This window comes from Hyaena hyaena, unplaced genomic scaffold (assembly GCF_003009895.1).
Source record: "Hyaena hyaena isolate Hyena2069 unplaced genomic scaffold, ASM300989v1 scaffold_396, whole genome shotgun sequence".
Taxonomy (NCBI): Eukaryota; Metazoa; Chordata; class Mammalia; order Carnivora; family Hyaenidae; genus Hyaena; species Hyaena hyaena.
The window spans coordinates 1,107,666-1,127,486 of NW_024081027.1; the positions used below are offsets into that span (position 1 = coordinate 1,107,666).

General features: G+C 56.7%; 1 protein-coding gene across 2 annotated transcripts in view; it reads right to left on the minus strand.

The window, feature by feature from the left end:
• Window positions 1-19,821, minus strand: part of ARHGEF18 (Rho/Rac guanine nucleotide exchange factor 18) — a 67,616-nt gene that overhangs the window by 4,510 nt on the left and 43,285 nt on the right. For both annotated transcript variants that reach the window (XM_039251566.1, XM_039251567.1), the window contains 15 exons: window positions 14,979-15,117; window positions 13,832-13,944; window positions 13,535-13,675; window positions 11,679-11,929; window positions 10,897-11,022; window positions 8,683-8,800; window positions 7,626-7,874; window positions 6,549-6,625; window positions 5,330-5,508; window positions 4,444-4,535; window positions 2,268-2,450; window positions 1,160-1,297; window positions 684-805; window positions 175-231; window positions 35-82 (listed from right to left, as the gene is read on the minus strand). In XM_039251566.1, coding sequence (XP_039107497.1) covers window positions 35-82; window positions 175-231; window positions 684-805; window positions 1,160-1,297; window positions 2,268-2,450; window positions 4,444-4,535; window positions 5,330-5,508; window positions 6,549-6,625; window positions 7,626-7,874; window positions 8,683-8,800; window positions 10,897-11,022; window positions 11,679-11,929; window positions 13,535-13,675; window positions 13,832-13,944; window positions 14,979-15,117 — 2,033 coding nt within the window. The remainder of the gene's footprint in view (window positions 1-34; window positions 83-174; window positions 232-683; window positions 806-1,159; window positions 1,298-2,267; window positions 2,451-4,443; window positions 4,536-5,329; window positions 5,509-6,548; window positions 6,626-7,625; window positions 7,875-8,682; window positions 8,801-10,896; window positions 11,023-11,678; window positions 11,930-13,534; window positions 13,676-13,831; window positions 13,945-14,978; window positions 15,118-19,821) is intronic.

Consider the following 19,821-nt stretch of genomic DNA (forward strand, 5'->3'; position numbering starts at 1 on the left):
CCCTGCCACCCCTGTCCCGCCCCCAGCCCCGTACCTGGAGGCTGAGCAGCAGCTGGGACAGCGTCTGGATCCGCTGGACGAGCTGCGGAGAGGGAGGGAGACGCTGGCGCCCTGTACAGAGCAGCACGGGACAGGCACGCCCGCCCCCGAGGGGATGGACGCCGGCGAGCCTACCTCCGATTCCAGGACGGCGGGCAGACGGGGGCCAGACTCGGCACCCGGCACTGGGGCCTGCGGAGGTAACAAGGTCAGACCCGAAGAGCTAAGGACCTGCTTACTATTGCCAAGCCACCAACATCCCCCACCCCTCCAGCCCTGCCTGGTCACGTGACCGGCGTGAGTCTTGGTGTCTGGAAAACCAGGGCACAGGGCAGCCTTCCTGGAGGCGGGAAGGCGGCTGTCCTGGACTCCCTGTGTGGCAGCCTCTGTGCCCCAGGACACTTGTACAGACCCTAGCTGGTGGGCCCTGCAGGGTCTCTCCTCTGCTGATGCTGCTACAGCTACTGCCCTGGGCCTGTCCCCTCCCTCACCCCACCCCTGGCCACCGTGGGCCACTCCCAGGGACCGCGTGTCGCTATTAGCCAGATGGAAAAGAAAGACCACCCAAGCACAGGCTGTTCACACCTGTTACCGATAACCGAAAGGGCCCGGGCGGCCGGGACCCGGCTACGGAAGCAGCATACCACAGGCGGTGGCTCCTCGGAGGCCCCTGGGGTGTCACCGGGCTTGGAGTCTGGGCTGCTCACCGGGCCTTGCCGGTCTTGGGGGCCAGGGTCGTTGCCGCAGACCTTCTTAAAACTGCCATCTGAAAACCCCAAACCAGGTGTGTGAGGAGGCTGCAGTTCCCCCAGAATTCTGGACCGGGCCCCACACGTCCCCCCAACCCTGGTAGGAAATGTGGCCAGGCCGCTACCCTTGGGCCTGTGCCAAAATGGCAGCACTGGAGACAGCAACCAGCAGGAAAGGGAGGGGCTGGTCCGTGTGCTGCTGTCAGAGCATGACTGAAGGCACCCTGAAGGTTCCAGAACCTCCTCGCAGAGGGTTTATAATCATTGGGGGGAAGCAGCAGCAGAGACGCCCAGCAGTAAATGCCTCGGATTTGCAAAGGGAACGTTCCACGAAGTTGTCCCAAGAAGCCCCAGGCGTGAGCCCCACTCACTCTTGCTGGGGCTGCTCACAGTGTCGTAGCCCCTGAAGGTCTCTGCCCTGCGGGGCAGGTCGGCGGGGCCTCCCCCGTCTTCCGCCTGGCCATTGGCGCTGCCCAGCTGCCTGCAGATCAGGCTCTGGATGTCCCCGACTGTGGAAGGAGACGGGAGGAAGCGGGTCACCTGGAACCATGCGGGGCCCGAGCATCCAGGGCCTAGAAGCTTGCAGGCCCTTGGTCATGGTCTCCTAACTCCTGGTGTGGGACTTCAGCCCCACCTCCGCTCTCTGCGCCCCGCTAACTTCATGTGGCCAGGACATGCCAGTCTGTGCCTGCAGGACAGGCCGGGCCTCGGGGCAGCACACGGGAGGGGCTGGGGAAGAATTCAGGGTGCGCTTCGGTGTCGACAGGCGCACAGCAGGTCGGAGGCCACGGGAGGGCGGCCTTTGGGGGCAGGCCCGGTCACCCGAAGTGCTCTCGGACAAACAGGCTTTGGCCAAGTGAGGCGGTGGGGAGAACATTCCAGGACGAGGCACAGGATATGAGAGGGTCCTCAGGGGGCCAAGAACAATGGCCCCTGAAGAGATGTGAGGAAGCAGGAGGTCAGTGTGGCTAGAGGAAATGAGGAGGAGCAGAAGTGAGTCGACAAGGGGCCCCTGTGGTCTCTGTTCCCTTCACTCTGAAGGAAAGGGCTGGAGGGCGGCCGTGCCTGTCGTGTGTCAGTGAGAGCAGCTGCCGGCTGCCCCCTGGACCCAGTGAGCGCTGGCGGGCTGGCCACAGGCCGGGGGCTCCAGAAGCGATCCTGCTGGCTCCAGGAGGCAGGCCTGGCCAGCGCCCTCCTGTGGTCGCTGTGCTCGGAAGGCTCTTCCCACTAGATGAGGGGTTCCAGCCCGGGGTGGGCGGGTCTAGAAGCCCTCTGAAATGACCCACCAAATGTGGCTACATGCATATCTCTGCGTAGATCACTGGTGACTCACTTCTCAGAAGAGCCTCCTGAATGTAGGGCCTCCATCGACCTCAGATCCCAGGGGCCTCCCTGAGAACTGCCCCCCCCGCACCCCCCCCAACTGTGGGGCAGCAGTGTCCTGGCGTCCTGTGAAGGCCCCCAGGCTCGGCTCCTTACTTTCAGTAATGGCCGACTTGAGGATCAGCTCCCCCTGCACGGTCTCGGAGGGATCACCTCCTCGGAAGAGGAGCCGCGAGTGGGCGACGTCTTCCAGCCCGCTCATCTCGGCCATCTCCAGGTAGATCTGCTGCTTCTCGCCAAGGCTCTGAGCGATCTGCTGGTCTTTCATGTTCAACCGCTCTGCAAAGGAACGTGGGGGGAGGGGGGCGGCAGTGGTGGGCCTTCTGGGATCATTTCACCCAGGAGTGGGCTCTGGGAGCCCCTGCAGAGTGGGGCTGGCCTCCGGGGACCCCGGCTGACCTGCAGCCCACCCCTCCAACAGCCCATGGGGCAGGTGAGGGCACGGGCCTGCCTTCTGATGGTTCACCTCAGTCAGAAAAACTAAACGCCATGGGGTATATGTGAGGACTTGAACAGGCTGATTTATTAGTTTGGGCCCAAGTGCGAATCTTAGAAGACTTGGTTTTCTTATCCAGAGCACCTCCCATCAGGCATTTAGGCCAAACTCCCTGCACATCTCTGGGTTTTGTGCCCTTTTCTGTATTGGGCGCTGGCGACGCTCTCACTGGTGACTGCTATCATACACGTCACGTTCGGCTGCATCTCAGCCTCCCATAGTTTTGTGGTTGACTCTATGAGACTTTTGGGGCAAATAATCACGTCACATGCAAAAAAGCACAATTCTGTCCCTTCCCTTCCAGTCACAACCTGACTTCTGTTTCTCCCCTGATCACCGTGGCTGGGACCTGCAGGATAAAGGTCATATAATGGTGACCGGGGCTGGCCCGGCCTTGCTCCTGATTTTGAGGAGCATCCCTGATGTCCTGGTCAAGGATGAGGTCAGCTGGGGATGCAAGGTGGGAACGAAGATCTCCGTATTTCTAACGCAGTCTTGTCAGGAACGTGAGGAGCCACACCGCTGGAGGACCGCGGCAACCCAGGGGGACGGGTCTGATACAGGGGGAGTGTGACAGAACCAGCCGGCAGAGGGGGAGTCTGAGCGAATACGGCGTTAGCACTGTGCGTCCCGGGTCAGTTTTCCACCCCTTTCTTTTGGACATTTTCATTAACAAGCGTCCTTACGCATACGCCTCTCCCTACTAAGAGAAATGAAGTACGAACTACCTAATTTTAGGTGCTTATTGTCCAAATACTACCTCATTTACAAATAAAACTCAGTGAGAGGAAGGAGAGAAGCTGATGGAGACCACAAAGTACTAGGAATTGTTGTTGGCAGTGACCTCACTGGGGTCCCACAGGAGTCTGTTAAAGGCGGGAGAAGAATGGATAAGCACGTACGGTGCACCCGTACAACGGGACGGTATTCAACCACAGAAAGGAAGGAAACTCACACACCCTCCGACACGGCTGGCCCCCGAAACATCGTGTTCCGTGGAATCAGCCCGACATAGGAGGGGAGAGATCGCAAGGCTCTACACACGAGATCCCTACACGGGCAAGGTCGTAGAAACAGAAAGTAGAGCAGAGGTTACCAGGAGCCGAGGGAGGAAGGAGCAGGGAGTGACGCTAATGGGCACGGGGTTTCTTGGTGGAGAGCCAAAAATGGCCTGAAATTGTGGTGACAGTTGCACAATCTTGCGATATATACCCAAAAGCCACCACGTTGTACAGTTTAAATGGGTGGACTGTGTAGTGTATGAATTATGTCTCAATAAAGTAGTTAAAAAAAAATTAAAACACGGAGGAGGGAGCTGAGGCCCCCAGCCTCAAAGCCGGGCTGGTCTCGGCCTGCCAGGCTCCGGGAGGAGGCTGCGGGGTCCCTCGCAATATTCCAGGTCCCCTTCGGGTTTTTATGTATGTGACCTGGGACACCCACAGAGAGCTCCTTCCTGAACAGGGACCGAGGGAGGAGGCGGTGTGTGCGGCAAAGCAACAGCGTCTGGAGGTGGCTCAGGGGGCCCACTTTCCCACACCCCCTCCCGCAGACCGCCACCTCATGACAAAGTCTCACTGAGAAGGCCCCGCTGAGCTGTAGGACAGGAGGCGGCCCACAGGACTCCTCCAAGGCCAATCCCAGTGGGAAGGAACAGAGATGCTGCTCCTGGTCCCAGGCCAGCTGGACGCGGTCCCAGGGTGTGGATGCTGCTGTGGGGCCTTCTCACCACACGAGGGACACATCGTGGGTACAGAGGGCCAGACTCACTCCCCTTACCTTGGAAGTCCCTGAGCCGCAGGGCACGGGCCTCCACCACCTTCCTCTCCTCTTCGGCCTCGCTGAAGGGCCCCTCCTCCTCGTCCGGACAGCTGCAGGGAGAAGGGACAGATGGGCAAGAACGCCTCGTGGGCAGGCTGGCCGCAGCAACGGGCACGGAGGGCTCTGTCCGCAGAGCCAGCTGCCAAGAGCATCTGGTTCTGTGGGTGATGCAGCTTGTTAATGGTGTGGGAGAAAATGAGGGAGAAGAGAAAGGCAGCCGTCGGCATCCATCCTGTCTCCCAGGGTCCACACGTGACCAGCCACAGGTTTATGTGCCCCGTCACAATGTGGGGGAGGAGGAGACTGAGGACAGCTCAGTTTCTGGGGGACCCGCAGAACTGGGGTTGGGTACCGAGGGGGCTCTGGGCAGGCCAAGGCTCCGGGAAGCTGCCAGGAATGAGCAGAGGGAGCAGCAGGCTGGCTGGGTCCTGAGGGGGCCCCTGGGCTGAGGAAGAAGGATGGGAAGCCGCAATCTGCTCCAAGAGGCCTGGCCCCGGCAGGTGTCATTCGCTGCATCCCACCAACACCCAGGTTAGAACTGCCTGGCCCCACACCCGCTGGCCAGCCACATCCGGGCCTCTTTAGCATCTGATAGGTTGGGCTGGTGTCGGTCGGAGCCGGGATGGTGGCTGCCACATGTCCCTTTTAGGCGAGGAGGGTGGACAAAGCACTGAGGTGGAAGAATGAGGGAGAGGAAAGGCAGAGGGGTCTCCTGCTGCTGACCTGTGACCTCTAGCACTCTCTCAGGCACTTCAAGGCCATAGCTGACTGGCCAACTGTCAAAGCCCAAGGTTAAACTGCTCAGTGGGGGGGGGGGGGGGAGGCACACGCGGGCCCTTCTCACCTCTCAACGGCCCTTCTGATGTGAGCCATCCAAGTGTTCCTCTCCTCTTTGGAGCTGGTGTAGATCTCGTACATCTCCGGGCCGCGCAGGGAGGCGCTGATCAGGAACATGGCTTTCTCCTCATTGGCCACTTCCCTCACGATGAGCTTTTGTAACGAGATGACCGGGCGCTTGGAGTCCTGTTGGGGGTGGGGGGGGCAACAGTACCTTCACCCTGCTGGACCCGAATGGCCATGGAGCTGCGGGTCTGAGGGGGAAGGGGATGGGGGGGGCAGCAGGTGCCCCGTCTATTTGCAAACAATTGAAAGCAGAGATATTTTGCCATCTGGGGAAAAAAGACACGACTGCAACGATACCCTCATACTCTCTGTTCACTGTGTTTAAAAACACATTTTATGACCAGTGACGCATGCCACTGGACAAACCCCGGAAATACAAGGGTAGGCAGTGTATAATCACCAATGAACCTTCTTCCCAACTCTGTGCCCCAAACAGCCAGAGCCAGGCGGTATTCCACTGGGATCCTCCGAGAGACGATGCTGATACAGCCGCTAGAATGCATGTTAACTGGCAGGGGTGGGCTGAACTGGGCCCCCCAAATCCTGATGATAAAGCCCTAACCCTCCTGGCACCTCGGAATGTGATTATTAGAGGTGGGGTCTTTACAAGGTGTTTAAGGTAAGATAAAGTCATTAGGGGGGGCCCATCCAGTCCGGCTGGGGTTCTGCTAACGAGAGGAGACGGGACACAGTGTCACACGGAGGGGACGCCGTGTGAAGACACGGGGCGGGGATGGCCGTCTGCAAGCCAATGCGAGAGGCCCCAGGAGAAACCGGCCCTACGCGGGCGAGGCCTGGCTCCCGCGACAAGGGCATTGTGGGGCCAAGACGGTCACAGGGAAGGAAGGAGGGGTTCTCCCGGCAAGGATGCGGGAGCCCCCGAGTCCCTGAGCGAGGAAGAGGCACAGAGACACAGAGGCTAAGACCAGACAGGATGCTAGCAAGAGCCGCTGAGGCCTCCTCAGGCAACCGGACAGGAGCCCGGGTCTCAGAAAATTCTACTCCTGCCCCGTTGGAACCTCCCGGCCCCTGGGAGGACCTGGGACAGCGGGTGAGCTTTTGGATGTGTTTCCCCAGCCGCCCCTGTGCTGGCAGCATCACAGCCACCCCCCAACGTCCCGGAGGGCAGGACCGAATGTCTGACGAGACAGGCTACGTACCACGGAGGCAAAAACGTATTTTTGATCCTTTTCTTGTAGCAGCAAAAGCACGTCAGTCAGAAGGACAACAAGGACATCTAACGAGAAAGCGCAGAAGGAAACGTCTCATGGGGTCACAGGGCCACACGGGCCCTGCCAGGCTGACGCACACAGCCAGGGAAGGCCCGGCCCAGGGCGGTGGGGGGCTGGTGGCCCAGCCTGGCGCCACGATGCTTCTACAAGAGCCCGAGGGTTTCCGTACGCCTCCCTGCTCTCCATCACCCCCTGGGGCCCAATGTTTGGCACAGATCAGCGGCTGGAGCCCCGGCCGCAGGCTGCGGAACCTGCCACCCAGTCCCTGTTGTAATGGCACCTGCGGGTCTGGCCTTTGGGACTCCCTGGCTGATTCCTCAGACGTGAACTGCCCCTTGTTTTTCCTGCTCCCAGGTCAGCCGGGACCTGAGCCGGGGACGCCCAGGGCCTGGCCTCAGGCCCCTCGTGCCCTGAGATCCCTGCCAAGAGTGGGCTCGGTGCCTTGCCCCCACGGGGACATCTCACAGCAGAGCCCTGGCACGCGCGTGCAAATCCTGCACGGAGCGTCCAGCCGGAGCCCGCGTGCAACACCCAGACCAGACACCTCTCCCTGCGGGTTCTCTCCACGGCCGCCTGCTGGCTGCTCCCGCTCAAGCATTCACTGCACTTTCCACTGCTTTTGGTTTGTTTCCTTCTTTCTCCCTTTCTGCCCACTGGCTGGGGACCCCAAGGGGATGGCCCGCCCACCACCCCCTGGGTGTCCCGCACCCAGGAGGCGCCACACGGCCTGCCGGATGCTCGCCTGTGCAAGTCACGAATAGGCGTATTTGGTCCCTGGCCACCTCAAGCGCTTGCCTAATGATCTTGAAAGACGCTGGTGTCAACGGACAGGTGAGGAGGCTTCCAGAAGCTCGTGGAACGGCCCATAAACGCAGGGGGTGGGCCTGCGTGCTCTCTGGCCTGGAAGCACCCTGTGGATTTTGGAGGTGGGCCCCACAGGACACCCTGGGCAGTGAGCAGGCCGCTTGGAGACACAGCGGAGCCCTTCCAGAGGGACAGGCTTACCTTTCAGGCGCCCGGACGTGGTCTTCCAGCACAGCGTGCCCTCCAGGTGCAGCTGGCGCTGCAGCATGTCCTCCTTGCGGAAGGTCAGGCCGTTCTTGAACTTGCTGGATGACTTAAGGTCCATCTTGGCCGCAATCTCCCGGAGGCGCTGGCCTTTCTCGCACTCGCTGACCTTGGCGTCCACTTGGGAGATGATGTCTCTGATGAGCTTCAGGGCCTGGCTCAGGTCTCTGTGGTCCTCGCTGCCGGCTGCCACACACCGCAGGGTTAGCGCCTTCCTGTGTCCCCGTTCAAATATGACAGAGGCGGACGTGCTATGGGCTCTACGAGGTGCGCTCCCTGCAGCCACTGCTCAGAGGACCCTCAAGAATCACCTTCCAACCCAGATGCGGATGTAAATGCTTCTCCAAATAACTGCGGCAGCATCTGCTTTTTGCCGATGCAGAGCATCCGCTGACTGCGGAAGCTGAGGTGGGACTGAATGACAAACGCGGCCCTGCCTAGCTCTGCTGCCTGCCACTCCTCGGCAGCCCCCCGCCCCTGTGCCCACAAGCACTGGCCAGAAGACTCCCTCCACCTCCCGCCATCACCCGGAGCTGCTCCTGTTACTCTAAGCGTGTAGCATTTGAGGTAGGGCAGGGGCACTCAGGCCCTGCCCCTGAGAACCCCAGGCTGGGCCATGTGCCCTTCCTCCTCTGCCCCCCGGGTTCCAGGCACAAGCCACGAAGGCCACCTCTGTGCCCGTCGGGATCACCATTCATCTACCCCCCAGACGACGACCCAGGGCTGGCTAGGGCCTAGCCTGTGCCAGGGGCTGCCGGTTGACAGTAGGCACAAAAGACCGGCACCCCGTCCTTCTCGAGTCGGAAGCCCCAGCACCCAGCACAGTGGATGCAGCGTGGTGGCAGCTCGGTTAGTGGCGGCTGAACCACGATGGACCCAGGGATGGAGCACGGCGGGGGGTGCTTCTCCAATCTGCTGCTAAAATGGGGCAGAAAGAACGAGATCACCCCTCAAAGCAGCAGCGGGCAAGGGGGAGCGAAGAAAGCCACTGTACCTTCTGTGTTCTGCATAATGCGCTCCACTAGCACCGGGTATTTGGTGATGCGCTGAGTGACCAGAAGGATACACTCCTGCACGCCAAGCCGCCTCACGATAGAAAAGTTGCCAATTTTCTATGAGATGGGAAACAAACACTGTGTTGGCATCCTGGCTCCTGCCAGATCAGCTGGGGGCTGCTTCCTTTTTCGGCCCGCCAAGGCCTTTCCTCCCTGCTGCTTAACTGAACGCTTGCAAGCACGGCCTGGCTGCTGTATACAGAAAGGCCACCAGCGCAAAGGCAGTGTCCCCCTTTAAGAGCCCCCATTAAGGGAGGGCCTCTGCTAACCCCACGAAGAAGAAACCAGAACCAGGGGTGCATGGGGGGCTCCTTCGGTTGAGCGTCTCTTGATTTTGCCTCAGGTCACGATCTTACTGTTCGTGAGTTCGAGTCCCATGTTGGGCTCTATGCTGACAGTGCGGAGTCTGTTCAGGACTCTTCCTCTCCCTCTCTCTCTTAAAATAAATAAATAAACTTAAGAAAAAAAAAAAAGGAGGGGCACTTGGGTGGCTCCATCTGTTAAGCGTCTGACTTTGGCTCAGGTCATGACCTCATGGTGGTTTGGGAGTCTGAGCTGCTGTCAGCACAGAGCCTGGAGCCTGCATCATTCAGACCCTCCGTTCCCCTCTCCCTGCCTCTCCCCCTACTTGTGCTCTCTGTCTCAAAATACAGGGGGCGGCAGGGAATCATCCAGAGCGCTGTATATTACACCCCCCCACATACGTGTGCGTGCATATGCACACGTGAAGATGACTGATGGCTGCCAGAACTGTCTGGAATGACCCCAGCGTCTGCGCTCGGAGTCCGCCCCCTGCTGGCTCTGGATGCACAGCTCTGGCTGAGGACCTGAGGGCAGTCACGGGAGCCAGTTCAGGCTGGGCGGGCCCAGCTCCCGGTGCCCTCCAGGGCATGCCACACATTCTGCATCTCTGCTCCCCTGGCAATCAAGCACTCCAGGAATGCAGCGACTGTGAGAGCCACTTCTGAGGGGGCCCAGGGGGGCAGTCCGGGCTTTGTGAGGTTCCAGGGACAACCTCCAAAAGACCCTCTGCCTTAGACAGTGGACCCGTCCGTCTGTCCACTGCAACTGCAATGGTGGAATTTAAAAACCTGACATTTTTTTTTTAAGTTTATTTATTTTGAGAGAGACAGTGTGAGGGAGGGGCAGAGAGAGAGACAGAGGGAGAGAGAATTAGAGAGAGAGAATCCCAAGCAGAATCCACACTGCCAGGGCAGAGCCCGATGTGGGGCTTGAACCCATGAACCATGAGATCATGACACGAGCAGAACTCACGAGTCGGATGCTTCACAACTGAGCCACCCAGGCGCCCCAACACCTGTCACTCTTAACTCTAGACTATTAGCTATTGGCCATCACTTCCAGGTAAAGTCCTTGGGGACTAAGCTGACAGCTGAGTGACCTCGACCCAGGTGCACCTGCAGGGATGTGGGAGGAAGGCCTTGCCCAGCCTCGGGGGCTCTGGATGGATGCTGCGTTTTTGGTTCTGGGCTGTGAGCACCCGTATGTGGTTAGGCAGAAGGCAGGTGGGGGTCATTTTCCAGGCCTCGGGGGACAAATGGGGACCAGAGAGGGAAGGAGGCGAGGGAGGGGCAGTTCCCAGGACAGGGGGGAAGACGCTTGTGTCCCCTCGGCAGTCTGAGGAGTGGTGGTCAGCAGGTTCCATGCTGCGGCCTGCTCGTGTGGCCGGGAACAAAGCCCCCGGTGTACTTGGCTTTGTTTTACCTCTTGCGATTCTCTACATTTCATTGGTGTGTTCCCAACAGGTTTGTGGTTAAGAAAGAAAGAATAAACTTGAAAATCACTGGTTTATAACAGGTACCTGGGGTGCCTGGGGGGCTTAGTCGGTTAAGCGTCCGACTTCGGCTCAGGTCATGATCTCATGGCCCGTGGGTTCGAGCCCCGCATCGGGCTCTGTGCTGAGTGCCAGCTCAGAGCCTGGAGCCTGGTTCAGATTCTGTGTCTCCCCCTCTCTCTGACGCTCCCCTGCTCACACTGTCTCTCTCTCTCTCTCAGAAATAAATAAAACATTAAAAAATAAACATAACAGGTACCTTATAACCTTAAGCTCACCAAATATTAAAGTCTTGTGGAGAACAATCTACAGCAAAGACGATGCCTTTTTTAATTAAAAAGGTGTTTTTTGTTTTTACCTTGATCAAGCTTTGAAATTTCTTGTTCTGTTGCAGCAGCAACTTGTAATGACTGACCGCCTCGTTGTGGCCACTACAAAAGACACCATATTTTTCTTTCATTCTGTCCCCATTTTCGCCTGAAAACTGCAGGAAGACAATGGAGACGTTACTGAAAGGGGGCGTGGAAACCTCCAGGGAGTGTTCTCCTCTGGCTCCGCTGACTCCGTTAAAGTAATGTCATGCACTGACTTGGGATCCCACTTTCTTGTCTAACACACACGCCCCAGCGTGTACGGGGGCCTCGGGGCAAGCTACAACGAGGCAAAAGGAGAAAACTTCCTCATGGGCTTTACTATGTCCCAGTGAAACTCCCTGAATTCAATCCAAGCAGGGAGAATCAACTTGAGCCGCAGCACGTTAGAGAGATTTCAAAGCCAAAGGGGGCTTCTCCTAATTCACTCTGGTTAGCTGACTGGGGACGCTTCGAGCACTCCGAGGGCGGACGGGCACTTGTGGGTCCCCTCTGTCCATCCTGGCCTAGGCTCAGAAGCCGACTCAGAAGGCAGTTTAGGCTTGGGCCCCTTTGCCACAGATATGCTTCTAACAGCCGAAGACACAGAGGTCGAAACCGGAAAACGAAACAAAACAGAACACAACACAATGCAGCGAACAAACGAGAGCCCCGCGTGCAAGCGCGGATGGTGTCTGTGCAGACGCGTTTGGCCGGCAGGCATCTGTGTTTCTAACCAGAGCTGCACGGCCGTCGGTGAAGGCCCCGTGCCCGGCCCGGCCGTGCCCACCTGCTGCACCAGGAGGTCCCCGATTTTCTGGATGACGTAGTTCCGGTCACTGCCCTCCTCCAGGGACTCCTGGCGGCGCTCCTTCAGCCGCGAGAGGAAGTGGCTATGCATGTCCAGCAGGTCATCCACACACGGGAAGAGGCGGCTGATGGCCTTGGGGCTGAACTGCAGCTCCTCCTGCAGGGCCCTGGAGTAGACCTTCAGCATGATCTTGAGCGTCCGGACGTGGTGCACCTCCGTCTGCACCAGCTCTGTGGGGACACAGACCAGGGGACTTGCCCATGAGTGCCTGGCAGGCTGCTCCCGGCCCTGGGGGTCTTACCGCCTGGGGGCTGGCCTCCTCCCCGCCCCAGCCCCCCGGCCCAGTGCTGTAAAGGTCCCAGTTTAAGGGAGCAGCCAGGGCTGGAATGATGTCAGGAAAGATAGGACCCGGGAGGTGTGCAGGGACCTCAAGTTCACGGGAGGATTCAAGCCCGAAGACATTTCAGGGCTGGTTTAAGCAGGAAGATTTTGTTTTAATTTGTTTTTTTAATGTTTATTTTTGAGAAAGAGTGAGTGAGAGCACACAAGAGCGTGGGGGAGGGGCAGACAGAGAGGAAGACACAGAACCCAAAGCAGGCTCCAGGCTCCGAGCTGTCAGCACAGAGCCCAATGCAGGGCTTGGACCCACGAAGTGCGAGATTATGACCTGAGCTGAAGTTGGAAGCTTAACCGACTGAGCAAGACTGGGTGCCCTAGCAAGACTGTTCTGATGAACACAATTCCTTGGGAAGTGAGGCTCGCATGTCAGTGCAGGTTAGTGAGCAGACCCAGACCACGGCTGGTAGGAGGAATTTAATTCTTGTTAAAAGGCAAAGAGAGATTAGATTTTGTGCTGGAGTTTATCTGTTGTTTAAATCAGGCCTTGCTGCTGTTAGGAGACCAAACAAAGGTCAGCAGAGCCTGCCCCGGGCTGCCGGCCATGGGGCTGAATGCAGACTGTCCGCCCAGAGGGGGAAACAGTGTGGCCAAGGGTGGCCCGGATGGAAGCGTCCAGATGGGTCCCGTGTGCATGTCGCTGCAGGACCTCTGCCCCGGCTCGGGAGCCCTGAAGCATCTATTGGGGTCTCCTCTCGCCCACACCCCAACCTACTCCAGCCTGGGCAGGAAGCTGTGTGACACGGGGAGGGACACAGCGAGAAGACCGGCGTGTGCCAGAGTCTCCTAACAGAACCAACGAGGGACAGAAAACGCCTCCGCAGACGACACGACACGGTCGTCTCGGCGATGATTCCCACAGAGGAAGAATCATAAGAGGAAGCGGGGGCTTTGGGGACAGGAGCTCCGATCCAGCACGTTGTCCTGGGCCTTTATCATCCCACTTATAGGAGGTCCAGAGGCCCGGAGGAACCTACGTGGGGCACCCGCCGCGGCACCTGGCCCGGTGCTGGGCTCTTGTCTGAGAGCCGCGCTTTGTACTGTGACCTGTAACCTCCCGTCCCAGGCTCTCCAACGGCCAGCTGGGAGGGGCGTCCCATCCCAACCAGGAGCCAGTGCTACGTCCCATGTCCCGACCCCGGGGGGGGAGGGGGGTGGTCACTAGGGACAGCTGGGATGGGCCCGGGGCAGTCTTCTCTGTCAGGGCTGCAGGCGGGGTCAGGAGGAGTCCGGACCGGGCACCCGGCCATGCTCGTCCTCAGGGATGGGTCCTCACAAAGCCCTCCCTGGCCACCTCTTCCCTGCCTGGGAGTGCAGGGCTGCCTGGGGGCACAGGCGGAGCCTGAGGTCCCCGCGGAGCCCAGACTCCCAGGTGCAACCAATCAAAACAGAGAAGAGAAGGAAGTGGAAGGTCAGCGTGACCGTGCAGAACTTCTCACCATAGAGCACATCCTGCCTCTTGACCACCTCTCTCTTTTGCTTCTTTGCAAACGCGGCATCCACAGAGAGGCTCCAGGACTCGGCCTCGAATTCGCGAGCATCTGACTCGATCTCACTCCTCAGCGAGGCCGTGCAAGGGTCTGAGGGGAGAAAAAGCGGTCACTGCTCCAGGGTGTGCGGGGGGGGGGAAGCCTTGCTGGCTCTGGGCCACCCCGGCCCATGTCCCGTGGACACTTGGATATGGGTCCTGGCACTTTCCCAGAGGGACGTCCGGGAAAGAAGCGAGGGGGCTGTACCTTCTACGAAAATGGGCTCGGTGTTCGAAGATGTAAGTGAAAGAGAGTCATCAGCTGCCGGCTTAAATTTTAAAAATACGGAGTCGGCTTCATCCATCTCTCCTGTGACTGGTCTAAATAAAAATCATAAAAACCATTATTCAAAAAAAAAGGAATTAAATACACATACATACTCTTTCTATGAAGGCAAATCTATTTGAGAACTTTCCAAATTTCTATATAAAGTTAAACTTTGTCACAGGTCTTTTTTTTTTTAAGATTTGATTTTACTTTCTTTTTTTTTTTTTTTTTGAAGTTTATTGAGAGAGAGTGAGCGAGCGAGCAGGGGAGGGGGCAGAGAAAAGGGAGAGAGGATCCCAAGCACACTTTACACTGTCCGTGAAGAGCCTGATATGGGGCTTGAACCCACGAATTGTGAGATCATGACCTGAGCTGAAACCAAAAGCCGGACGCTTAACCGAGACTGAGTCACCCAAGTGCCCCATAGCTCATTTGCAAAAATCAGGAGACTATCTGTCCTCATAACATCAGGACTTCCTCCATCATAACTGACTTCAATTCAATGTCCAGGTACATTCTCAGGGTGAGTTAAATTGTACGCTTCCGTTAATGGCCACCAGAGCCCACTGGAGCCCCTGGAATTCTTTCCAGCGAGTTAGGTGGTCACGGCCACACTCAGTCGAGGGCGGAGAGAGAACCCTTTCTTAAAGGAAAAAGACAATCAGTCCTTTCCCCGCCAGCCCGTACGAGGACCACCATGATGACATGTCAGCGCTAGGTTTTCTACCCAATCCTTGCTGATTGGAGAAATATGGGAACCACCTCGAAGTCCATGGAGGAAGGGGTTAAGGCATAAATACCGGGATGCTACCTCCATGGCAACCTGAGTGGGACTTCTAGCGTCATCTCAAGCACAGACAGAAACCCCATCCAAGGGCCCTTCGAAACAAACTGGCTGCAAGTGGCCCAGCATGCCCAGGATCTCCGAAGCAAAAGTGTTACCAGGAATTTCACCGTGCGGCTGGTGATCACATTCACATGGACCCGAGGGTCTCCTTTCCGAGAGGCCGCCTGCGGGGTCCCCAGGGGACGCCCCATCCTGCTCCCTCCCTCCCTGCACGCGGTGCAGAGAGGGGACCCGACTCACCCGAGCTGCGTCCCCGTTCCCGCTGGACTGGGTGCTGGCTGTGGGCCCCCCTTCTGTGAGACCGTCATGCCGACATTCCTGGACAGGCCCGGGCTGCCATCCGACAAGAGGGTGGCCCTCGGGTGCTCCTTCAGGGACGCTGCGACAGAGGTAAACACGGAGTTGGTGCTGAGGAAGCGGGCAGGGTAGCGGAGCTGGCCCGTCCGGAAGCCCCTCTCCGACTGCGGCCGCAGCACAGACAGGATCTTGGAGGTCAGCAGCTCGTTATCCAGAAAGACGTTCTCGCTCCATTTCCTAGGAAAAGAGCTATAGAAAGACAGCTCGGGGCAGCCACGGAGGGCGCCATCCCTGTCGCTGCCTTTGGAATGCGTGTTCCCCATGGTCACAGTCCGGGCGCCGGGATCCAGCGCGGGGCCAGGCTACGCTGTTTTTATACCTCCGTGCGAGCCTTCTAGAAATGTAAAGCTGCGCCTTCTCCTACCGTATTGGCTGAGACAGCAGGTCGGCAGGGCAGGAAATGGGTCCCCACTGTGACCAGTGAGTGTGGAAATCGCACAGTATCTCCTCCTTCGGTAAAATAACAACAAAAAAGCCCGACACCCCTTCCCTCCTGGCAGGGGGTGAGAGGCGGAGAGCAGTTTATATTCACTGCAAATAATCTAAGATCACCGAGGGCTCTGCGCTTGGTGTGCTCGTGCCAACAACACACGCACGGCTGTAATTAACCCGAGATCGCTGTCAGGATGACTCGGAGACCCAGAGACCGCAGGCCACGACTGCGCCACACGCGCCCCTGACCGTAAGCGCTCGGATACAATCTGAGCACCAGAGCGGGCGAGAGGTGCCGATCCTATTTTACACAACGATTGCAAACCTAACACACGACAGGGTCTCCAAAGGGTTCTTCACACTCATCTGCTCGTTAATGAAGGAGCCGAGGTGAGAGGATGTGTGTATTCTCTGGTCAACTTCCCACTGACGGAAAGATGCAACTCAGAAGGCCAAACTCTTGCCCTCTCCGATTTGGCAAATCAAGTTGAGCAGAGATGGGCTGCTTGGCTAATTAGTTCTCAGGGGGAAACCCACAGCAAAAGCTCTACTCCAGGTGAGGACAAAGAGCAACGTTAGGAAGAAGTCTGGGAGTGACTGGGAGAGACTGGGAGCGACTGGGGGCACCCGGGGGGGCTCAGTCGGTTGACTTTGGCTCAGGTCATGATCTCACAGTTCGGGAGTTTGAGCCCTGCATCAGGCTTTCTGCTGTCAGCACAGAGCCCGCTTCGGACCCTGCCCCATTCTCTCTCTGCCCAGCTTGTATACGCACTATCAAAAAACAAACAAACAAGCAAAAGTTAAAAAAAAAAAAAAAAAAAAAAAAAGGAAGAAATCTGTCTGCTAGCCTTTCTGACCTGGTTCCTGAGTCCCCAGGGTACCCAAGTATCATTTTTTAAAAAAAGTTTACTTATTTTTGAGAGAGAGACAGAGAAGAGTGAGCAGGGGAAGGGAAGAGAGAGACAGAGAGAAGCCCAAGCAGGCCCCCCACACTGTCAGCACAGAGCCCGGCGCGGGGCTCGAACTCATGAACTGTGAGATCATGACCTAAGCTGAAACTGAGTTGGACGCTTAACGGACTGAGCCCCCAGGTGGCCCCCCCGCCCCCCCGCCGCCAAGCTTCATGTTTTTTTGTCACACAAGGGAAGTAGTGGGGACTGTGGTTCTCTGCTGCATGCAGGCCGTGACCTTTGGGGCGGCTGAGGGACCTGCACTCAAGGAAAATGTACTTAAGAGCTTTTCTGCACAGCGGGATTCGGCATTCCGAAAGCTTTAACTTGGGTGGGAATCCAGGGTGGTTGGAAACACGCAGGTGGGTACGTGTCGGAGAGGACACTTCTGGTCCCGGAGTAACAGTCAGAGCTTATCAGCTAACGCTTCAGCACTGAGCGGTGTGACGCCGTACCCCACGTGGAACGCATGTCCGCGGCCACTCATTCTCTACCATGGCTCCGCACGGTGGGGGTGACATTTGGTCAGTGACCTCACACATCCCGGCGTCATGATCCCAAGGGGCTAACAATTGCTATTATCGTAAAGACAAAGGTGGTGAGGCTCTCTCTCATGTACGACACCCGTTCACAAGGGTGAAAGTCCTACATGGGGGCCTCCGTGGTCCAGGGCGGGGATTTCCTGCCATTTCGACACCGCTTTAAACCCCACCCAGGCAACTGTGACTTGGATGTACAAATATGGGACCAACCCTGACATGCATCCTTTGCCTGGCTGTCTGATTGTTCCTGTGACCCGACATCTTGCCTGAAGTGAAATGCACTCTGCTTTAAAATAAATTTTTTTAATGTTTACTTCTGAAACACAGAGGGAGGGAGAGAGACAGAGACAGAGAAAGAGAGGAGAGAAAGAACGTGAGTGGGGAAGGGGCAGAGAGAGAGAGGGAGACACAGAATTGGAAGCACACTCCAGGCTCTGAGCTGTCAGCACAGAAGCCCAACATGGGGCTTGAACTCACGAACTGGGAGATCATGACCTGAACCAAAGTCAGATGCTTGACTAACTGAGCCCCCCAGGCGCCCAACGTTCTGCTTTAACCAAACAGTCTGCAGGAGAAAAAGTCACCATAAACATCTTCTGAGCATCACTAGTCCCCAAGAATTTTAATAAATGATGGGCACACTAAATCTACAGTAACTTAAGTCTTCCTTGATAATTGAGAAGATACTTTGAGGTATTCATGGCTTGAGGGTCATGATTAGGGACACTCAAAGGGGTACAAGGGACAGAATTTCAGCTGAAAGAATGGTAAGCTGGCTTCTTTCACATACGATACAATTTAATTATTTATTCTGATCACTATTTCCCCAGTAGAACAGAGGGCAATGCCTCCCACAAAACGGGCCAAGAAATCACTGTTTTATGGAATATTTTTCAGCCATAAAAAGGAAGGAAATCCTCACGCTTGCTACAACATGGACAAAACTTGAGGACATCATGCTAAGCAAAATAAGCCATACAGGAAAGGATGAATACCTCCTGAATCCATTCACAGGAGGTCCCTAGAGGAGTCCCGTCCACAGAGACAGAGAATAGATGGTGGGAGCAGGGGGCTGGGAGTCCGTCTTTCATGGGGACAGAGTTTGGGGAGATGAGAAAGTTCTGGAGATGGATGGTGGGGAGGGGGGTTGCACAACAATGTGAATGTAGCTAATGTTACTGGAATGTACTCTTGAAAATGGTTACAATGGGGATGCCTGGGTGGTGGCTCAGCTGGTTGAGCGTCCCAGTTTGGCTCAGGTCATGATCTCCCAGTTTGTGGGTTCGAGCCCCACGTCGGCTCTGTGCTGACAGCTCAGAGCCTGGAGCCTGCTTCGGATTCCGTGTCTCCCTCTCTCTCTGCCCCTCCCCCGCTCACGCTCTCTCTCTCTCTCTCTCTCTCTCTCTCAAAAATAAGGATTAAAAACTTTAAAAAAGGGGTGCCTGGGTGGCTTAGTTGGTTAAGCGTCCGACTTTCGCCTTAGGTCATGATCTCGCGGTTCGTGGGTTCGGGCCCCGCGTGGGGCTCTGTGCTGACTGCCAGCTCAGAGCCTGGAGCCTGTTTCAGTCTGTGACTCCCTCTCTCTCTGACCCTCCCCTGCTCACGCTGTCTCTCTCTCTCTCCTAGAAATAAAACAAACAAAACAAAACAAAACAAAAAAAAAACTTAAAAAAAAGAATTTTTTAAATGGTTAAAATGGTCAACATTATGTTTATGTATTTTTTTTTTTAAAGGAAGTCATGGTTTCTTTGGGATGTACCACTTCTGCGCCTCAGCTGGTACTGGGTTACTCAGAGCTCTGCACACAGAGGATAGTAACATTTCATAGGACTCTTCACTCTCTTCCCCCCACGAAAGAGTGCAGGCAGGGTCTGTCCCCGAGAAGACCACACTGTACCGATGCCAGTGTCCCGGCCTCGACCACGGACCAGGGTCACGTTAGATTGTCCTCACGGGGGATGCTTGGTGAAGGGTAGCTGAGACTCTGTACTAGTTTTGCAACTTCCTGTGAATCTTAAGCGATTTCAAGATAAAAAACAAAACAAAACAAAACCACCTTGCAGCAGGCTCTCACTACTCCCTGCAGTGATGTCCCACAAAGCTGCAGTGGACGCTGGACTAGCCAACGCCGAATCACCGCTCCGGGGAAAGCCACAAGGCCAGGCTCCTGGGGACCTTTGCCCACGCTGTCACCAACCCATCAACATGCAACCTTGCTTTACATGTGCTTCTCTTGAAAGACACCTTGGTTAATACATGCTGTTGGCTTCTTACCATTGAACTCAAGGTCAATAGGACTACAACTCATGGCCAAAGGGAGTGTATTTAAACACATGCAATTCTTCCAAAAGATGCATCACAGCTTTTCTGCATTTAGTGATGGCTGAGAGCACCCCAGCATGGTGCCTGTTTATTTTTATTTGAGAGAGAGAGAGAGCACAAGCCAGGGAGGGACAGAGAGACAGAGAGAATCCCAAGCAGGTTCTGCATTGCCAGTGCAGAGCCCACTGTGGGGCTTGAACTCACAGACCAGGAGGTCATACCTGAGCCAAAGTCAAGAGTTTAACCGCCTGAGCCACCCAGGTGCCCCACCGGGGGTCATTACAGAGAGCACAAAAATGTGAAAAACACGGCATTAAGCACACTGCAGAAAGGACGCCTGCTTACAGTAGGGGATGAAACGAGAAGGCAGAGGGCCACCGGGTTGGATGGGAACGCGCATGTTGGGGGACTTGTCTTTTTCACTGTACACATCTTCACATGACTGTGACTGCCCCACAGGTATTGATTTGGGGGTTACGT